This window comes from Eleutherodactylus coqui, chromosome 4 (genome assembly GCF_035609145.1).
Source record: "Eleutherodactylus coqui strain aEleCoq1 chromosome 4, aEleCoq1.hap1, whole genome shotgun sequence".
In the NCBI taxonomy this organism is placed as follows: Eukaryota; Metazoa; Chordata; class Amphibia; order Anura; family Eleutherodactylidae; genus Eleutherodactylus; species Eleutherodactylus coqui.
This window is the reverse complement of record NC_089840.1, coordinates 249,314,556-249,332,951: the sequence shown is the minus strand read 5'-3', so window position 1 is coordinate 249,332,951 and position 18,396 is coordinate 249,314,556. Positions and strand designations below refer to the sequence as shown.

Here is an 18,396-nt window from a genome sequence, read left to right as displayed (position 1 = left end):
AAAAAAGCACAATTCTGGCATTCTGTACTTTTAAAAATTTTTACAGTGTCTGCCCTGTAAGATAAATAGTGGGATATTTTAACCCTTTGCAATCCAATTTTGGATTCAGGGTTTCCTAGGGGGCTTTCTCTTTCTGCCACTATACAATGGTGCCATCTGCTGGTTAGAGCCAGTACTGCAGTATAGGACATGCTGGAGAGGTCCCCGAATAGAGCGGCCAGTAATCTACAAAAAGAATACCCTGCCGGACATCTTCCGACATCGGATCTGTACAGCCTTCAATCAGAATGTCTTTAGACATCAGACAGTGGATTGGAAAGGGTTAATAGTTCAGACTTTTACAAACATAGGCTTAATAGGCATGCATATGTGGCAGCCCGGAAAGTCTTCACTTGGCTGCCATGCTAACCCATTGGCATACCATGACGGATGGAGCACCAAAGGCACCCCTCTGGCTGGCTGTTTAGATGCATGGTTAACTTTGACTGCAGTAGTTACCTGCCACAATCACAGCTACCAGGTGTGGGGTGAACTTGGATCTCCAAGCCTGCTCCATACACCCTTCCATGGTTGACCGCATGATGTATATTTACGTTACTACATTTAGGGAGGTGGTTAAATAGGGACAAGACCAAGCTGAAAAGTCCCTCTTCTTCCTACCGCACTGCCTGCTTCTAAGGTACATACATATCTATATACAGTAGGATGAGTTAGTAATAGACATGTAATATAGCACATACAGTTACTTGTGGTGCCATCGGTGGCTGTGCAAGGTTGTTATTTGCCATTTATGCATATTGTGTCGTTTAACAAGAAACTGATTTTCCATTATTTCATCTCATCCGTGTTTACTGAAAAATCAAAATCCGTGAACTGCAGTGACATTTATACTCAGCTATTCAGTTAAGAAAAGGCTAAGGGAAAGTGATCTGATGAATGTACGTCTCCGCACACTGCATCATGTCCTTCAAGTCTGTTATAAGACGTGCAAAAACAGTGCCAAGTCCTGTCCACTTGGTGGTTTCAGAATCTACCATGGACTACAATAGAGAATAACCACGCAGGCATAGACACTTCACTTGCGGAAATTGGAACTATTGGTCCAGCCCTACCAATCAGACTTTTTGCATAAGTCGGGAAAATTCTTGAAATTCTTGGCATATTTGTCTAATAATTCTTTACTTTGAATGTTGAAGTGGACACAGCCATTCAGGTGGTTTCACATTTGCATCAGGGATTCTGTTTTCCTGCTCCGTTCGGGGAGCAGAAAAGGGGAATTCCCTGGTTGAACAGGCCCGTCTTATGACAGAACTGAACAGCACCGAATGGTCCTGTTGACTATAATGGGGTCTGTTCAGTTTTTGCTCAGCTGCCCGGCATTTTACTGGAAAAAAAAGCACTGCAAGCAGCAATTTTTCTTCCAGTTATTTCTGCTGGATCTGTGACCGAACCTCCAACCGAAGCTTCCAATGCAGATGTGAATCCAGCCTAAGATGATCATGTGAAGGCAGTGACTTGTCCACCCTATGTTGTTGAGAATAGGACTACAGGAAAGAAGGGTGGAGGAGGTGAGTGGGATCAACAGGGTGCTTCAACTGAGTAATGGCCTGAAGCACTGGCGTAACTATAAGGTATGCATTTGCACCCGGGCCCAGGAGCATTAGGGGGTCCATAAGGCCTCTCTTCTTCATATAGGAAGCCCAGTACTATGAGTAAACCATTATAGTTGGGGGCCATGTTACAGGTTTTGCATTGGGGCCCAAAAGTTTCGAGGCACGCCTCTATGTTAAGGGGTTAATAGAAGTTGGAAGGCCCCAAGGTAAACTTTTGCACCTGGGCCCATGAGCCTTTAGCTATACCCCTGGCATAAAGATGATATACTGATGCAAAAAATGTTGTGACACGTAGAAAGAAATTTGCACATGTTCCATTATTGAAACCCTCTAAATATGTCCTTTTTGGGCATAGAAACACAGAATAGGGGCTTCCACCACTCTACAAAACCAACAAGGAAACCACTGCAATGACTCTTGGTCTGGCATACTGTTGAACTGTGCATTAGACGTAACCCATTGATTTAAGCAAAACTATACTGAAAAAGAGATCTGGTTGTTCCTGTGTTGTCAACTGGGAATCAGTGTAAGAGAAGTCGTTCCCCAAAGTAAACAAACCCATTAACCGATTAACAGAAGGCAATGACAAACAACTGATGAGAAGAAATATTGTTGCATCCAGTAAGACCTTTACTGACACCTTATACACAGACCAAAGACCTCTGTGCATGAACAACCCTTAACCAAGCTAAGCAAAATGTGTCATGTGCCCCAAGTACAAAAATTGGAAAATAATTATAAAGGGGGACATTTTGCTGTCTCTTCTATTGGCACTTTAAACTCCCCTTTTGCTCTTGAACATTCTTGAGATAAAACATTGAGGTGACTTTCTATGGTTTAGCTATACTATACAGATGTGATATAGGACGTAATCTATGATCTGATATACAAGTGAGTATACACTGCTGTTCACCGTTAGCAAGGTCAGGGCACAATTCTGATGTTTACAGTGGGCCCCATAATGCTTTCTATGAAAGTGGCCCTAGTGTGTGCGTAAGGGATAGTGTAGCAGTGTGACAGGGGTACTATGAAAAAAAGGTTTGGTACCATGTTAGCCAGTAGAGTAGGGTGCATTCACACGAGCGCGTGCCGTACATACAGTAGGTGTGCACTAAACCGCGTACCCACGTACGTGAACAAACACGTGTGAATGCAGGCCCGTGCAGCATTACTTTCCATGGGGCCGCGGCTGCTGCCAGCGGCCCCATTGAACGCAACGGGATGCCGGCAACCTAGGGCATGCACTATCCTTCATGCAGACCATTTGGCTCTATCATTCTCTGATTTTGGAGCTCCGAAGACTCACTGTATACATGCATCTATGAACACAGCATGCTGCTACACCTTCTGCAACTGCCTTTGTAACTGGTGCCTTGCTGCCCCATCACGCATCATATTATCACATGCATAGCACAGTGCAGTAATAGAACATTGTACACAAATTTTCCCTTACACCAGTTACATTACTCTTTACACAGGGCCTTGCTTAAAACCAAATTTTGACACCATTACTTTACTTTGCACACTTACTCTCAGCATCCTTTAGGAGAGTTACTATCACAGCCCACATCCCTACACCCTGGCCTGGGATTTATGCCTAATGTCCCGGTGGGAAATTTGTACACCCATGACCACCAGTGCCCTCTTCACCGATTATCGACATCTCACAGTCTGGTCATAATTTAACATTGAAGCCTCAGTGTCAAGCAATGTCCCTGTCCTCCCATGCACTGTTAGGTCATTTGCATCAGTGATACTCCTGGCCTTTCATTCAGCCACCTCTTCAGCCCCTGGGTCATCAGTGCCCTTTTGGTTTCTGGCAATCTCACTTCTGGCTGCTCTCCAACATGGGGACATTGTCTGCTGCACTGTCCCTAGGCATGGTGTCCACCTCTGTAGACCTTTCTGTGCTGCCACCTCCTTTCACACACTCTGAATTATGAGCTGCAGTTCCAAGATGGTACTGGCCTTTCCCCACTGTGTCACATGAAGCTTCACAGCCTATCAGAGTGTCTTCTGGAAAATTCTCCATATAGTCTAATTGCTCTATTTACTTGCATTAGTAATGGCCTCTGGTTGTGTTGTAGCTTCCTCTTGTGGCTAAACTGATATTTCAGTCTGTATTTTTGAAACTTAGTCCTAGATGCTACAGAATGGCTGATAGAGGCCTTGCAGCAGCTCTCTCAGGCTCCATGATCTGGGTCTGATTGCCATCTGTGCACCCCCTATAACTATGCCCCTTGTCCCATATATTAATTAGTAACTGGAAAAAAATGAAATGCACTTATGTTCTCTCTTCATAGGTATCAGACACTCAGAGCAGGTTGGGATCTTCCAGGAAACCAGAGAAGGAAGTCACTCGGATGGTTGTAATAATGATCACGGCTTTTCTCATTTGCTGGACGCCATATGCTGCCTTTTCTATCCTGGTCACAGCACATCCCACCATAGAGCTGGATCCACGGCTCTCAGCAATCCCAGCTTTCTTTGCAAAAACTGCTTCCATGTATAATCCTGTTATTTACGTATTTATGAACAAACAGGTACAGTATATATATTCTCTCTGCATTTCAGGTGTATACAACTTTCAAGATTTTCAACTCTCTCTTACACAGTTGGATTTGGCAAAGTCTGAGTAAAGTCTTACAGCTCCATGCCAACTGTGAGATGTACACAGCCTTAATATGGCATCTATAGAGGGGAATACCTCTACTCTCCACAATGATGGAGGTACCATACATTATCCTACCATATGTATAATACGACACCCGTGCAACAATCAAAAGTAGTATTTATTTAAATATGTTAATATTTATTGGGACCTCCTTTGCTCTAATGATATCAGGTACCGTCCATAGCACACTTCCTCCTAACGTCTAATTCACTTCATCTGGTATTTCCCTCCAATCATCTTGCAAACATTTGGTGAGTTCTCTCAAAGAAGATGGACGCTCGTCATATTTCCTGACTTGACATTCCAGTTCGTCCAAATGATGTTCAGTAGGGTTCGGATCGGGACTCAGTGAAGGCCAGTCCAATTGTGCAACATCCATATCCTCAAACCAACATAAAACAGTATTGGATTTGTGACAAGTTGCGTTGTCTTGTTGGAAGTATGACCGACCACTCCCAAAGTATTGCCACCTTGTCGACAGCACATTATTGTATAGAATGTCAGGGTACACCATGCCATGTAAAAGATCTCCAGACCATAAATGAACCTCCACCATACTTAACTGTTGGCACAACACACTCAGGCAAAAGGTATTGCCAAGGCTCCTCCACACCTGGGTATGTTCATCTGATTTAAGAATGGAGTAGCGTGATTCATCACTCCGTAGAACGTTCTTCCATTACTCAACTGTCCAATGACACCCCTCCTTCCACCGATGGCGTTAGGCCAATGCATCTTCTTTGACAGACATTTCCTTAATAATGGAGGGAAACACCGTCTAAAATGTATCAGATGTTAGTAGAAAGTATGCCATGAAGACTATCCGATGTCATTAGGGCCAAAGTAGGCCCAGCTAAGTATTAACATATGGAAATAAATACTACTTTTGATCCTTGTTCAGGTGTCCAATTACTTTTGGTAGGATAGTGTATAGCACCACATGAAGTATCTGGAATTCTGTATTGTACACGTTTCATAGAATACAAAGACCGCAAGCATCCTGCTCATTGTGTTTTATGTCATACCCCGGACATATGTACAAGGTGCAACATTTTGGATAATGAAAAAGGCTGACGTTGCTGCATTTTTGAGATATGTCTGGGGTATGAAAAACACGATGAAGAGATGCTGATGTCTTTGTATTCTATGCATGTGCACAGTTGGAGAGGATCATCTCAGTGTGATATGTGTTGCATTCTCATTGCTACATAGCCGGGACTACTAGTGTTGACCTCATCCAATTGTCTGCAGTACACAGTGTCTCTCCATGCATATGAACCTGCCTAGTGCTTGAGGCCTTTGAGTTGCAAGCTCAGCTGGGATACCAAGTTAATTATTTGTGCATACACAAGGCTCAGGTCACTGCTAAGCACCAACTAGGAATTTCAAAAATGCTACTTAGAAATATTGTATCATACAGCTTAACTAAAAAAAAAACAACAGAAAGAAAAAACAGAGGATTTATAGATTTCCATTATACAGTACATGTTTACAATTTGATCTTCTCAGGTATCCATAGGGGGTTTAATAATGAGAAATTACAGATGTAGCCTAGTTTAACTTGACGGTGATAACCATCTGCGACAAGTTACCTTACCTTAAGGCATCGCAAAGTTATTGTTAGGCTATGTGTTTTTTTTTTACTGATCCAGTTTCCTTAAAAATAGAACTCAGAAAACAGAAATGAAATGGAAAGTATCTGTAAGCTTTCTGATCACATCCATTTTTCAGCATGGTGATGTTGGCGGTTCTTCAATGAATTTGGCTCAGTGGTTAGAACTGTTGTCTTATCTCACCAAAGCCAACATCAACTTTGAAAAACTCCATACAGCCGTCAACCTTGGTCAGATTTGAACCTACAACTCCAGCACCACAAGGCAGCAGTGCTAATGACTGAGCCACCACTTGTACGACCAGTGAAATAGAAGACCAAAAAGAATAAACACAAAGATAACATACAAAAAGCCAGAACAGACATCATGTTTGGTCAGATTTGAACTTAGAGCTCCAGCATTGCAAGACAACAGTGCTAAGGACTGAGCTACCAAGCTTGTTCTTATTTCTTTCTTTTCTGAAGGAAGAGAACAAGAAACACAACGAGAACATACAAAGTCCATGGACTCCAGCACAGCAAGACAACAGTGGTAATTGCTAAGCCACCATGCTTTCTCTTTCTTCTTCTCCAGAGGAAAAGGAGTAAAGGAAAGTGAAGGAGAAGAAGAATATCTTCTTCTGCTCCTTCTCCTTCGTGGGGGAAGGTGGGAGCAGGAAGAAGGAGGGGGCTTGAGGGCACTCTTGCCTTATAACGCTGGGTTCCATGTTCACAACTGACTATGGACAACATCTGCATGGAGGTTGTGTATTCTCATTGTTTTTATTCTTCTCACGCATGGTAGCTCAGTCGTTGGTGCTGCTGGAGTTCTAAGTTTAAATCTGACTGCGGGTAATGGCTGTATGGACTTTTTCAAAGTTGATGTTGCCTTTGATGAGATTTGGACCTAGGATGCAAGCAGTGCAAGGCAACACAGCAAACCACTGAGACACGTTCATTGTACCACCACCACCACATGTATAAAAAACGGAAAGAGATGGAAAATTAAACTGAAGACCTTCCACTTCAATACATTTCTATGGGCTTGGAAACGTATTCTTTCCATTCTGCTGTTCCCGTGATGGAACAGTAAATTGGATATGAAAACGCTAGTTTGCACAAGCCCTTATTTTGTCTTGACACAATAAAAAATATTGAAAGGGTAAACAAACTGTGGCACAGAAAGTTATCATAAAATTTTAAGAGTCAAATTAAACTTTGCTAGATCTCTGTTTACAATTGGAGTCATGAAAATAATCCGCCCATCAGAAGGGCTGTGTTAAAGGCAGCCTGTCACTAGCTTCCAACTGGATAAACTAATAGCAGCTAGATATTAATGAAGTAGAGAGCATTCTATATCCATTTTTGTTATTGCGCATAATAACTTCATATCTCGTGAAAATTACTTAATAATTCCTGCTCGGTATGCTAATGCTGCTCTAACAGTCTGGTGGGCGGATCCGGACCACTTGCAGTAAGCTCTGTAACCCGGTCCCTCTGTTGATGGTGGTCAAGGATCCACTATGTTATCCAAATCTGGAACACACTCATATAAATTAGCTCTATTCTTGGCAGAATCGTCTAGCTCCTCTGTGCATGCGTGATTCCGTGATTGTGTGGTGCACATGTCAAATTTGGACAGCACTGCGGATGATGTAGGGAACATTATCTAATCCATCAGCAGATCACCTTTTTGCAGCCTTCTGCTCATTAAAAACATCTGGGCCAAATAGACTGGACTGATAGTACCAAGGCAAAGCAAAAAAAAACAAAACAAGAGAACAGACTATACAAATTCACCAACATTGTTCATGTCTACAAAGCTGCTGTGAAGCATTAGATCGATGTGTAATGTGGACCTGTGCTCCATAGTCTTCTCTACTGTTTGCATCCATATCATTTGACAACATGACAAGATTCCGGCTTTAGTAGTGAATTTTTGAACTAAGAGGGAAACCATAATAAACATAGACCTATAGGGCCGGACTCACACGAATGATCCAGATTCTGCATGTGGCTTCCCGCAGCGGAATCTGGATGTGACAGAGGCCGGCGTCCCCACGTACCTGCTGTTTCTGTACAGCGGATGACCATGGACACTTGCTGTCGGTCTTGCGCAGTACAGATTTTTTTTTCTAAACATTTGTTTTTCCCACACTGTCGCTAGACAATTAGGTGGGTGCCTGCTGCCCATTTGCTATGTCAATTGTGGATGGGCAGCAGGTGGGACAGCCTCCTTTGATGTACAGGCCGTCCACGTGGAGTCTGCAGCAAAACAGAGAAAGCAGTGATTTTTTTTCTCCGCTTGCGAAATACGCTATTCTTTTCCACGAGTAAGAAAGAAAACACAATTTTTACATACCTTCCAATGCGTGCCATTTGCTGCAGATTCTCCGTGCGGACGCTGACCGCGGATTCCGCAATTGAACTTCGGTTGTGTGAGACCGGCCTAAGGCGTTAACATTTCAGTGGAATGAAAAACAATGAGCCTTACACAATTCAAAAAGTTAAAAGTATCTCAATTACCTTTGGGAATCTATGATGCCCTAATGCAGGGGTCCCCAACTCCAGTCCTCGGGGACCCCCAACAGGTCATGTTTTCAGGATATCCTATAGTAAGAACATCTGTGGCAATGTCTGAGGCACCAATAATAATTATATCACCTGTGCAATACTGGGGAAATCCTGAAAACATGACCTGTTGGCGGTCCCTGAGGAGTGGAGTTGGGGAACACTGCCCTAATACAATAGCTTATTATCAAGCTAACATCTTAGATTAAATTAAAAGTTGGTGTATGAATGACCCATCTAAAGATTGGGTAGAGATAGAAGCTTACATGTCCAACTCCCCCACTCTACTTAACTAACTTTGGGTGTTGTAAACCTCTCAGATCCCAGGAATGACACATTTTCCTACTATACAAACTGCGATCAATATTTGGAGGAAGAGAATAGATACATTGCCCTTAGATAATGAAATATGCCATTTACTACAATCCAGGATCTAATTCCTGACCTGAATTTAAGTAACTGGATTGCAAATTGAGGCCTTAGTCAGACGGGCGTTTTTTGCCGCGATTTGCGGATCGCATGACGGATGCGCATCCGCAAATCGCGTGACCGGTGCGCGCAAGTCGCCCGCAAATCGCCCGAAAATCTGCTCCTAGCCGCGTTTCATTAGAAACGGGCCGGAGCTGTCCAGCGCATTGCATTCAATGGAGACGGCAATACAGCCGTCTCCATTGAAAGCAATGCGCTGCGGGCGAGCCCGGGATGAATTGTCGGTAAGGGCTTAAATATATAAGCCCTTACCTGCAATCCATCCTAAAATGTGTTAAAATAAAAAAAAAATTGCATTCTCACCTTCTGCCTGCAGCTCCCGGCAGCCGTCCTGCAGTGGGTGTGAAGGGGGTGTGAGTCAGACCTGCCCCCTGATTGGCTCAGCGCTGAGCCAATCAGAGGCATGCCTCACTCACACCCATTAATGAATTCATGAATGGATGTGAGTCAGACCTGCCCCTGATTGGCTCAGCGCTGAGAGGCAGCAGTCACTCACCCATTCATGAATTCATGAATGGGTGTGTGAGTGAAACCGGCCTCTGATTGGTCAGGCTGTGACCAATCAGAGCAGATCATTCAGCAGGCGGGGATTTTAAAGCCCCGCCGGCTGAATAGTGCCGAGAAGCAGTTCAGGAGAACTGACAGCGGCCGCGGCTGGACTCCGGCTGCAGCGGAAAGGTGAGTATACAATTTTTTTTATTTTAACACATTTTAGCATGAATTGCAGGGAAGGGTTTATATATTTAACCCCTTCCCGACAATTAACCCCGCGCACGCCGGCAGCCCATTGCTTTCAATGGAGCGGCTGTATTGCCGCTCCATTGAATTCAATGGGCAAACATCGTTCTTCTCTGCCACAGCTGTTACAGCTGTGGCAGAGAAGAATGATTTGTCTTCTATATGTTCTCAATGGGGTCGGCGCTGCTGCCGCCGGCCCCATTGAGCGCATACACAGAAGCGAACAGGAATCGCAGATAGGTGCGATCTGCGATTTTTTGTTCTATAATTTATCGGACGAGCGCATAAAAAGCGCTCATGTGTCCGATACCATTGCGAAGCAATGGTTTTAAAAAATCGCCGGACGCATGCGCATGCGCAAATCGCGGCAAAAAACGCCCGTCTGACTAAGCCCTGAATGTCTAAGTTAAGGTGCTTTTACAAGAAATGTTTATCGTTAAAAAAAACTAAGTGTTGGATTTTTCGAATTTGAGCAGTAATCGTTCAGTGTAAGCACGGGCGACGATCGGACGATGATTCAATCGCTTATCGTTCGTTTATTTTCTGCAAGCATGAAAATCATTGTTGGCTCGTCCGCTAATAGTTTGTTTTAAATACTGATGGTACAGTCGTTCTTATTCACTAGTCCGGCGGCCTGAACAATCCTTTTAAAAAAATGATTTCTCTTAGTGTTTAAGCTGACTGCCTGGGCGAACGAGGAAACTGTGTCATCATTTGCTCGTTCACTTGGATGAATGACGATGCCCGACACTCATCTCAGTGTATCCTTGCTCCTGTGCTGGATTGCTAACAGCGCGGCCGTCAGGAGGAGAGTTCTCCCCCACTCTCCCCCCGCCCGCCTCCATTCGCTGTAAGCAGCGGTCGTTCAGTACTGAACAGCTGCTGTTTACACTGAACGATAGACATTCGGTTTACAAGCATGCTGAAAAGGGAAAACTTATGATGTTTTTTCCTTTTTGATTCCCTAATTTTACCCCCTTCACCAACAATGGTTATGACAATTTGTAGCAGAGTAGACATAATTAGGCTTATTGTATAGCTTAGATCAACACATTTGTGTATTTTATATAGTCTTTGACGCGCTTGGGGAAGTATCTGACCATTTACTGTGCAGAATTTTATTTCTGTATAATGTTCTTAATGAAAAACCCAATCAAAAATATTTTTTTAAAACAAGGTAAAAGTGTCCCTGCTGCCCACAGCGACCAATTAGATCATTTCTTACATTTGGAAACCATCTATAGAAAAATAAAAGCTGGAATCCCTTACAGTTTCCTTCTAGTATTTATGCTTTTCGAAATCTTGCAGTTTACAATGCTCCTTCCATACTAATTTGTCATTTCCTTCCAGTTCAGGAGGTGTTTGCTTCAAATGTTCCACTGCAATGACATAGAACCAAAGGAGTCGATTAACCCAACTTCCGAGCGGGTGTTGCTTAACCGCACTAACCACGGTGGTGAGATGCATTCCATAGCAGCGCACATAACCTCAAACAATGGCAACAGAATGACTGAAGAAGAGCAGAGCAGCTGCAACTCATTTGCACAGCTTCCAATATCGGAAAACAAAGTCTGCCCTATGTAGACCGAAGTTATTCAACATCTACTGATTGTTACAAAGAACAGACCTCTCTTCCACACCGCTTCACCACCAGGAATGATTGACTGAGGATTATAGGAACTTGTTACCTGTCAATGCACATTCATATATAGACACCATGTGACTTATACTTACAGGTCCTGTAAATGTCTGAAGGTGTTTCATTCTGAAGATGTATGGATTATGCCAAAATAAAGGTTAATTCACGGAATATTTCCTCCATCACTTTAAAGAAAAGTTAGATCAAGCTCTGTAGGGACAAAATGGGGAAAATGCTATTATACTACTCTAATAGTCCGGTACTAAGTCCACCTAATACTCCTTCACAGTGTGCTTGTAGTATATGTTGGAGGTACTCTATAAATCATGAGGATTTACCAAGAGATATGACATATGCCACTGTATAGGCAAATGTTGTCCAAAGGCTATCAAGTTTTTTTTAAGTATATTGTATGGTATTCGCTTTTTTAATTGGATGCCTGAAGACTGTGCTATTCCATACAGCAGTAAAAAGGTACAACATAATAATATACACTAGACCAACTTTGGCCTAAAGCACTGTCGTAACTATAGAGGATGCAGTTGCACCCATAAGGCCTCTCTTCTCTATATTGGGAGCCCAGTACTATGAATAAAGCATTATAGTTGGGGGTTCTGTTATAGGTTTTGCATTGGGGCCCAGGAACTTCAAGTTACACCTCTGACCCAAAGGACACTCTCTTGGCCTCCATAGATATGTTTGAGATCCATTCTGATACATTTTCCACCGCATATACCAAACAGACACTGCAGACAGTGTGAATATAACCTTAAAGAGTATTTATACCACAGTGCAATGCAGTATACACCACTATAATTTTGCTAGGAGTCAACAGGGAGTAAATATAAATCAGGCTGTACCTCCAGTGACACAGTGTTTATTGTATTGCCAATAATATAAGGTGACCATACCTTTAGTAGAGCACATGTTGTAGCTCTGGCTGGCTTTATCATGATAACATTTGGGTGGTCCATCATTTATTTGACGTCTCTTCCTCTTTTATTCATCGTATGTCCCTTATGACACATGTATAGCAATATATCAACAAGGGGCCAACCCCATGTTGGCAAAAGGATCAAGGAATATGTAACACGTTCTATACTCCTTGGCCCCAACATCCGTCATTCTTCAAATCAGCAAATCCACCTCACTGACTTTAGGCACTGGTCTCCGCACACTACAACAATTTGGGTCTTCTGATCTTGCCAGCTGTGCCAAAGCATTATTGGTGGTATGCTTGTTGGGGCAAGCAAGATTTTTTTTCTTGTATAGAGATACAAGACACTTTACAGTAACTACCACTTTAGAGGGTCATAATAATCTTTATTTATATAGCGCCATGTTCCGAAGCGCTTACAAAACACGGGGAACAGAAACAAAACCACGGTAACATCTAGTAATCAGTTGATGTACACAGTAGGGGTGGGGGTCCTGCTCCAACGAGCTTACATACTACAGATAATAGTGTGATACAGAAGGTAAAGGGGCTGAAGGTATGGCGAGGGGAGAGAGTGTTATACACACAGACAATAGTCAAATTGAGCTGGACAGTGGCCGAATCGGTATGACTGCACACAAGTTGAATGTTCACAGTCTTTAGAAGAACAACGCACTTGATGATTCATCTAACGCTTGGTGGGTACAGTTTTTAATACAGCAGAACATTTGTAGAAAGCTTGGAGGTCTAAGGTCATATTGCAGTCAAGACGGCTTCTGGCTTTCACCTTGAACCTCGCATATGGCTGTGGGTCTAAAAGAGGCTATCCTCTGCAGTGGCTGAGCACAGACCTCACCGGGTTGCGGGAGACAACGGGATTGAGTAGATGGTTGTCACAGGTGGCTCTACTGCGCTGATCATTGGGTCGGATGACCTGGCTCAACCAATCACTGGTTGTAAATGGACATAGACAAATAGCTCGTGACGCCAAAACCCTTTATCTCATTTATGCTGATTAGGATGATAGAAAACAGTCCAGTCCGAGATAGTTTGGTAAACCAAGGGTATAAAGTTTACTAAATTCCTCAATACAGTGGCCGCACTCAGTGGCAGTGTTCAACATGAATTACTTCTCAGGCAGAGGATGATACTCAGTGTCTCTCTTGCTATCCGGAGGGCGCTATTAACGGTGAAATAAAGGAACTTTAAATGAGTTTCTCCCGTGGCCCCTATGCTTTCTGTTTGTTCATAGATAGCTTACTCACAGTTGCTTTCTGTCTCTTCAGGGAGACTAAGAGGTCTTGTCCCATCTGGGCATGACTCTTCCAGTGGGAGTGAAATAGATTCTCTTTCCCGAGCCTCTGTTCTTTTCTCATTAGGAGGTGTCTCAAGTTCTCCCCCTTTGGGTGCTTCTTCCGGACTTCCTTCTTGGGCTCCCTCTTGCTCCCATTTATAAACTCTTCTCTGGCTAGGCCAGGGGGATTCTGGGTGAAAACTAACAGTGACTACACAATACACAAAACCATCTCCTGGCTCCTCCATTATATGTGACAGACAATAAATCACGAATACAAATCACACACACACCACAGGAGGTAATTAAAGTACTGTGTGGACCTAAGTCTGGGACACTACATCTCTACCACAGCATGCCATGCCTAGTATTATTCATTGGGCTACACCAACCACTTGTATAGGACACCTTAGCAGTTCCAGGAGTGACTATGACTGATATTTGACTACCTGTTTCCAGAATCATCTTGACCAACCTCAGTTATGTGCACATGGCTTGCATGCCAATCCCATTTGTGACTTTGCTATAACATGGTCCCTTAGTAAAGTCCATACACAGGGTTACTGCCTCTTAGAGAGTACCACATAAACGTATAACAGAGCACACAGTTCAACTTATCAGTAACTTTTGCTAATTTACATGACTTGCTCTCTTGGTGCCTCTTGCACCTCTCTACATTCGCAAGGAGGGTATTTACAGAGGTTGATACTGTATCAGTCTCGCTCAGTGGTACAATCACTTGTAGTTATGTACCCTTACTTTCTCCACTCATAGCACACTCTTCCCTAAACCGAGTCCCTTCTAGGCAAATAGGACATTGCAGTTTACCCCCCAGTGAGAGTACTAGTTGGTTGGGTGAGAAAACGTTGACATAGCTCCCGGGGAGGTATTGTTTCTCCAGTACTCTATTCTGTACTGACAAGGGACAAGAACCAAAAAACAGTCATCGACAGATGGGTATTTCTTTCTTTTGTAGGACGCTCTGGCTGGCTACAACCCCTAGTCATGTTTCAAGACTATTTAATGGGTCAAATATTAAAGGGGTTGTTCAGTTATATAACTCACATTTTAAAATTAAAGTGAAATGACTTTAAAACAAATGATACTTACCTGTCCTTGGCCCTGGTGGTCCAGCACTGCAGCCCTGTGATTCTCCTGGTCTGTATTAACAGCAGAAGTCAGGTGATCGCTGCTTGCCAATCAGTGTCACCACCTGTTCTCCTGGCATCAGCGCTCGCACACTGGAGTTTGCAATGTGAACGCTACACCTCTGATTGGTAGGCAGCAGTCATCTGACTTCCGCTGTCAACAGAGACTGGAGCATTGCAGGACTGGATCACAGCGGCCGAGGACAGGTAAGTACTGTTTGTTTTATTGTTTTAAGTCATTTGGCTCTGATTTTAAAATGTGCCTTTGTAACCAGACAATCCCTCTAATTAATACATAAGCTACCTGCAATTAGTGGTACTAGGGAGAGACAGTGCTAATTTGCTTGAAAAAATAAAATTGCACAAAGGGTTATTGAATGGAACAAGAATGTTCTCTCAAAGTGCGCGGTTATCCGTATAATAATTCCAAATACAAACTCTCTAATACAAGAAGCTTAGTGAAAGAGAAATCTGTTTCCCTTATTATGCTTCTAGACTTTACAATAAATGTTTAATCCACTTCCATCTGAAAGTTGTAGCTGTCACACGGTTTCCGCCTGGTCCCTTTGAAGCAGCTGCTCTGCTGCTACTGAATTCAGCCTGAACAAGTACAGAAAATGTTGTGTTCTGATCTTCTTATTGATCATAATTACGATATTTAATATTTAATAGAAGCTGAATTTCTATGAAATTAAATATAATTTTACTATGTTGTAGATTCCCTACATAATCTATATAGTAAGGGATGCAAAGCTTAACATAAAACATAATACACCATGGGCATAACTGCAAGAGTTACTGGAATAGCAGCTGGTATGGGGTCTAGAGGTCAAGAGGGCCTATGAGATGCAGTTAGTGATAACTATAAGTGATGGGAAGTGATAGTGGGAACGCAAAATGAATGCAAATCAGTGGGAAACCAAGGAACAGTGGAAAAGACACAAGGGACATAGTGGAGGCCAATGAAATTATAAGCAGGATCCTATTCCAAGTGTTACTATGGGTCCCTGTGTTAACTAGTAATACGCTGCAATACCCTAAATTATAGGTATACCCTGGGAGGATTGAATTTGTGTCTGGGTATGCTAAATAAGTAGATGTATAATAGTCAAAAAAAATCAGAAGTGAGATGAATTTGGAAGGAAAGATAGAAAGATGATGATGGAGCAGAGGTACGATAAATAGGGAAGAGGGTCAATTGGTTCTTGATACAGGTGGGGTCCTAAGGATAGGCTATCAATGTTAAAAAGAGTTGGCTATCATTTATATCAATGGGAGTTTAATCTACAATACTAAGGCAGGTTACTGCAGTGGGAATGGTGCTGTCTGCTTCAAGTGGAAAACAATGCAGAAGAACACAGGTCCAGCAAACAGCTGATTGCTGGGTGATGGACCTCTACTGATCTGCTATTGATGATGTATCCTGATGATGGGCCATCAATAGTTTACAACTGGGCAACTCCTTTAAGAAGAACCCGATTACAGTAAAATTCTGTTTGCATTCTTAGCTCAGTCATCATAGGCTATCACTCATGGCAGAGCATAATTGCCTTCCAAGTATGGGGTCTTTGCGGTGGGTCCGTAGGTGACTATAGAGACCTATTCTCGATCCGCAGGTTCTTTTGTGGTGGGGACATTGGTTTCCAAATGGAGGACAGTCCCGCCAAGGGTTGGCTTGACGTGCTTTTCTCTTGATACATTTCTCCCTTTTGCCATCCTATCGTGCCTCTTTGAAATTCACAGCATTGTTGGTAACGGCTGACCGCAAATTGAGCACTTGAGGGCCAGGGCTTCCCAGTTCTCAATCGTTATGCCACAGGTTTTAAGGTTAGCTTTAATTCCATTCTTAAATCTCTTTTGCTGTCCACCAACATTTCGTTTTCCGTTCTTGAGTTGAGAGTATAGTAATTGCTTTGGGAGACGGCAGTTGGGCATTCGCACAATATGGCCAGTCCAGCAAAGTTGATGGTGAAGGATTATCGCTTCAATGCTGGTGGTCTTGGCGTCTTCCATAACACTGACATTTGTCCGCCTGTCTTCCCAAGTAATGTGCCGGATTTTTCGAAGGCAACGCTGATGGAATCTTTCCAGAAGTTGAGAGTGACGTTTGTAGATGGTCCATGTTTCACAGGCATATAACAAGGTTGGAAAGACAATAGCTATATAAACAAGCACCTTGGTATCCCTACGGATGTCCCAATCCCCAAGCATTCCCTGCCTCATTCGAATGCCTAATGCTACACTCACAGAGCTCAAATGGTGTTGCATTTCGGCGTCGATGTTAGCTTTTGTGGAGAGTTGGCTGCCAAGGTAGTGGAAATGGTCAACATTTTCCAGCGTTACACGATTAAGCTGTATTTCTGGCATTGCAGAAGGATTAGTTAATGCCTGCTAATAGAGCACTTTGGTTTTCTTGATGTTCAGTGAGAGGCCAAGCCTTTCATATGCTTGTGCAAAGATGTTTAAAATGACTTGTAGGTCTACGTCTGAATGAGCACAGACTACGTTATCATCAGCATATTGGAGTTCAATAACAGATGTTGTTGTGACCTTGGTTTTGGCTTTTAGTCTGTTAAGGCTAAATAGTTTGCCATCTGTCCGATAGATGATTTCCACTTCGGGGGGAAGCTTCCCATCATCAAAGTGCAGTATCATAGCTATAAGGATTGAAAATAAAGTTGGGGCAATAACACAACCCTGTTTGACCACCTTGATGGGTCACTTTGGGAGCCATGGCTGTCCAAGACCATTGCCATCATGTCATCATAGAGGAGCCATAGGATGTTGACAAATTTATTGGGGCATCTGATTTTTTTCGAGGATAGTCCAAAGAGCATTATGATTCACTGTGTCGAATGCCTTTGCAAGGTCAATGAAAGCCATGTACAGTTGTTGGTTTTGTTCCCTGCATTGTTCTTGGAGCAGTCATGCCGTGAAGATCATATCCACTGTTCTTCTGCAAGGGCGGAAGCAGTTGTGGGATTCCAGGACAATGTCTCCTGAAATGGGTGGAAGACGGTTTGCTATGATTTAGGGAAAAGGCATGCATTTTCTGCTCAAAGGACATATGGATTAATTATCTTGCTGTCTGTCTCTCAGTTTTACTTCAACAATTTCTAGACTGAAGTGTTACAGATTGGTAACTTTCATTAGATGATACACAAGCAGTTCAAAAGTCATTTTATAGAAGGATGTCTGTGAGGTATAGCGTCAAACTCCTTTGCAAAGTCCAAAAACACTACATCCCAAGCAGCCCTCTGTTCAGGCTTTTACTCACCTCTTCATGAAAACAAATCAGGTTGCTTTGACAACTTCTGTCCTTAGTAAAGCCGCACTGGTTATATCAGTCATAATATTATTTTCTGCTACATACTCTTGGATATAGTCTCTTAACACCTTCCTGACCACATCATGTAAATATAAAGTGTATGAGAAGCTAAGCTCACTCCATACCTGCCGAATTTCAGCTGTTTTCAAGAGCTGTCAGGAAATGTCTGTGATCAGAGCTAGCTTGGATCGCGGCCGTTTATCTACTTAGATGCCATTATCAATGCTGACCACAGAATCTAGGCAGTTAGCCACTCCCTCCATTGCCCAATCAACCCTCCAAGATGTGATCTTAGGATGCTAATGGGTTGTCACAGCATCCCGGGGCCATGTGAAGGCTCCCAAGGCTGCCATATGAGGCAGGGATTAATAGGC

General features: G+C 43.0%; 1 protein-coding gene across 1 annotated transcript in view; it reads left to right on the top strand.

Annotated features, from left to right (window-relative positions):
• The window catches only part of LOC136626188 (opsin-VA-like), a 49,518-nt gene extending 38,032 nt beyond the window's left edge, over nucleotides 1–11,486 (top strand). Inside the window, exons 4-5 of the mRNA XM_066601015.1 lie at nucleotides 3,917–4,156; nucleotides 11,027–11,486. Coding sequence (XP_066457112.1) covers nucleotides 3,917–4,156; nucleotides 11,027–11,260 — 474 coding nt within the window. The 3' untranslated portion in view covers nucleotides 11,261–11,486. The remainder of the gene's footprint in view (nucleotides 1–3,916; nucleotides 4,157–11,026) is intronic.
• Nucleotides 11,487–18,396: the final 6,910 nt, after the last annotated feature.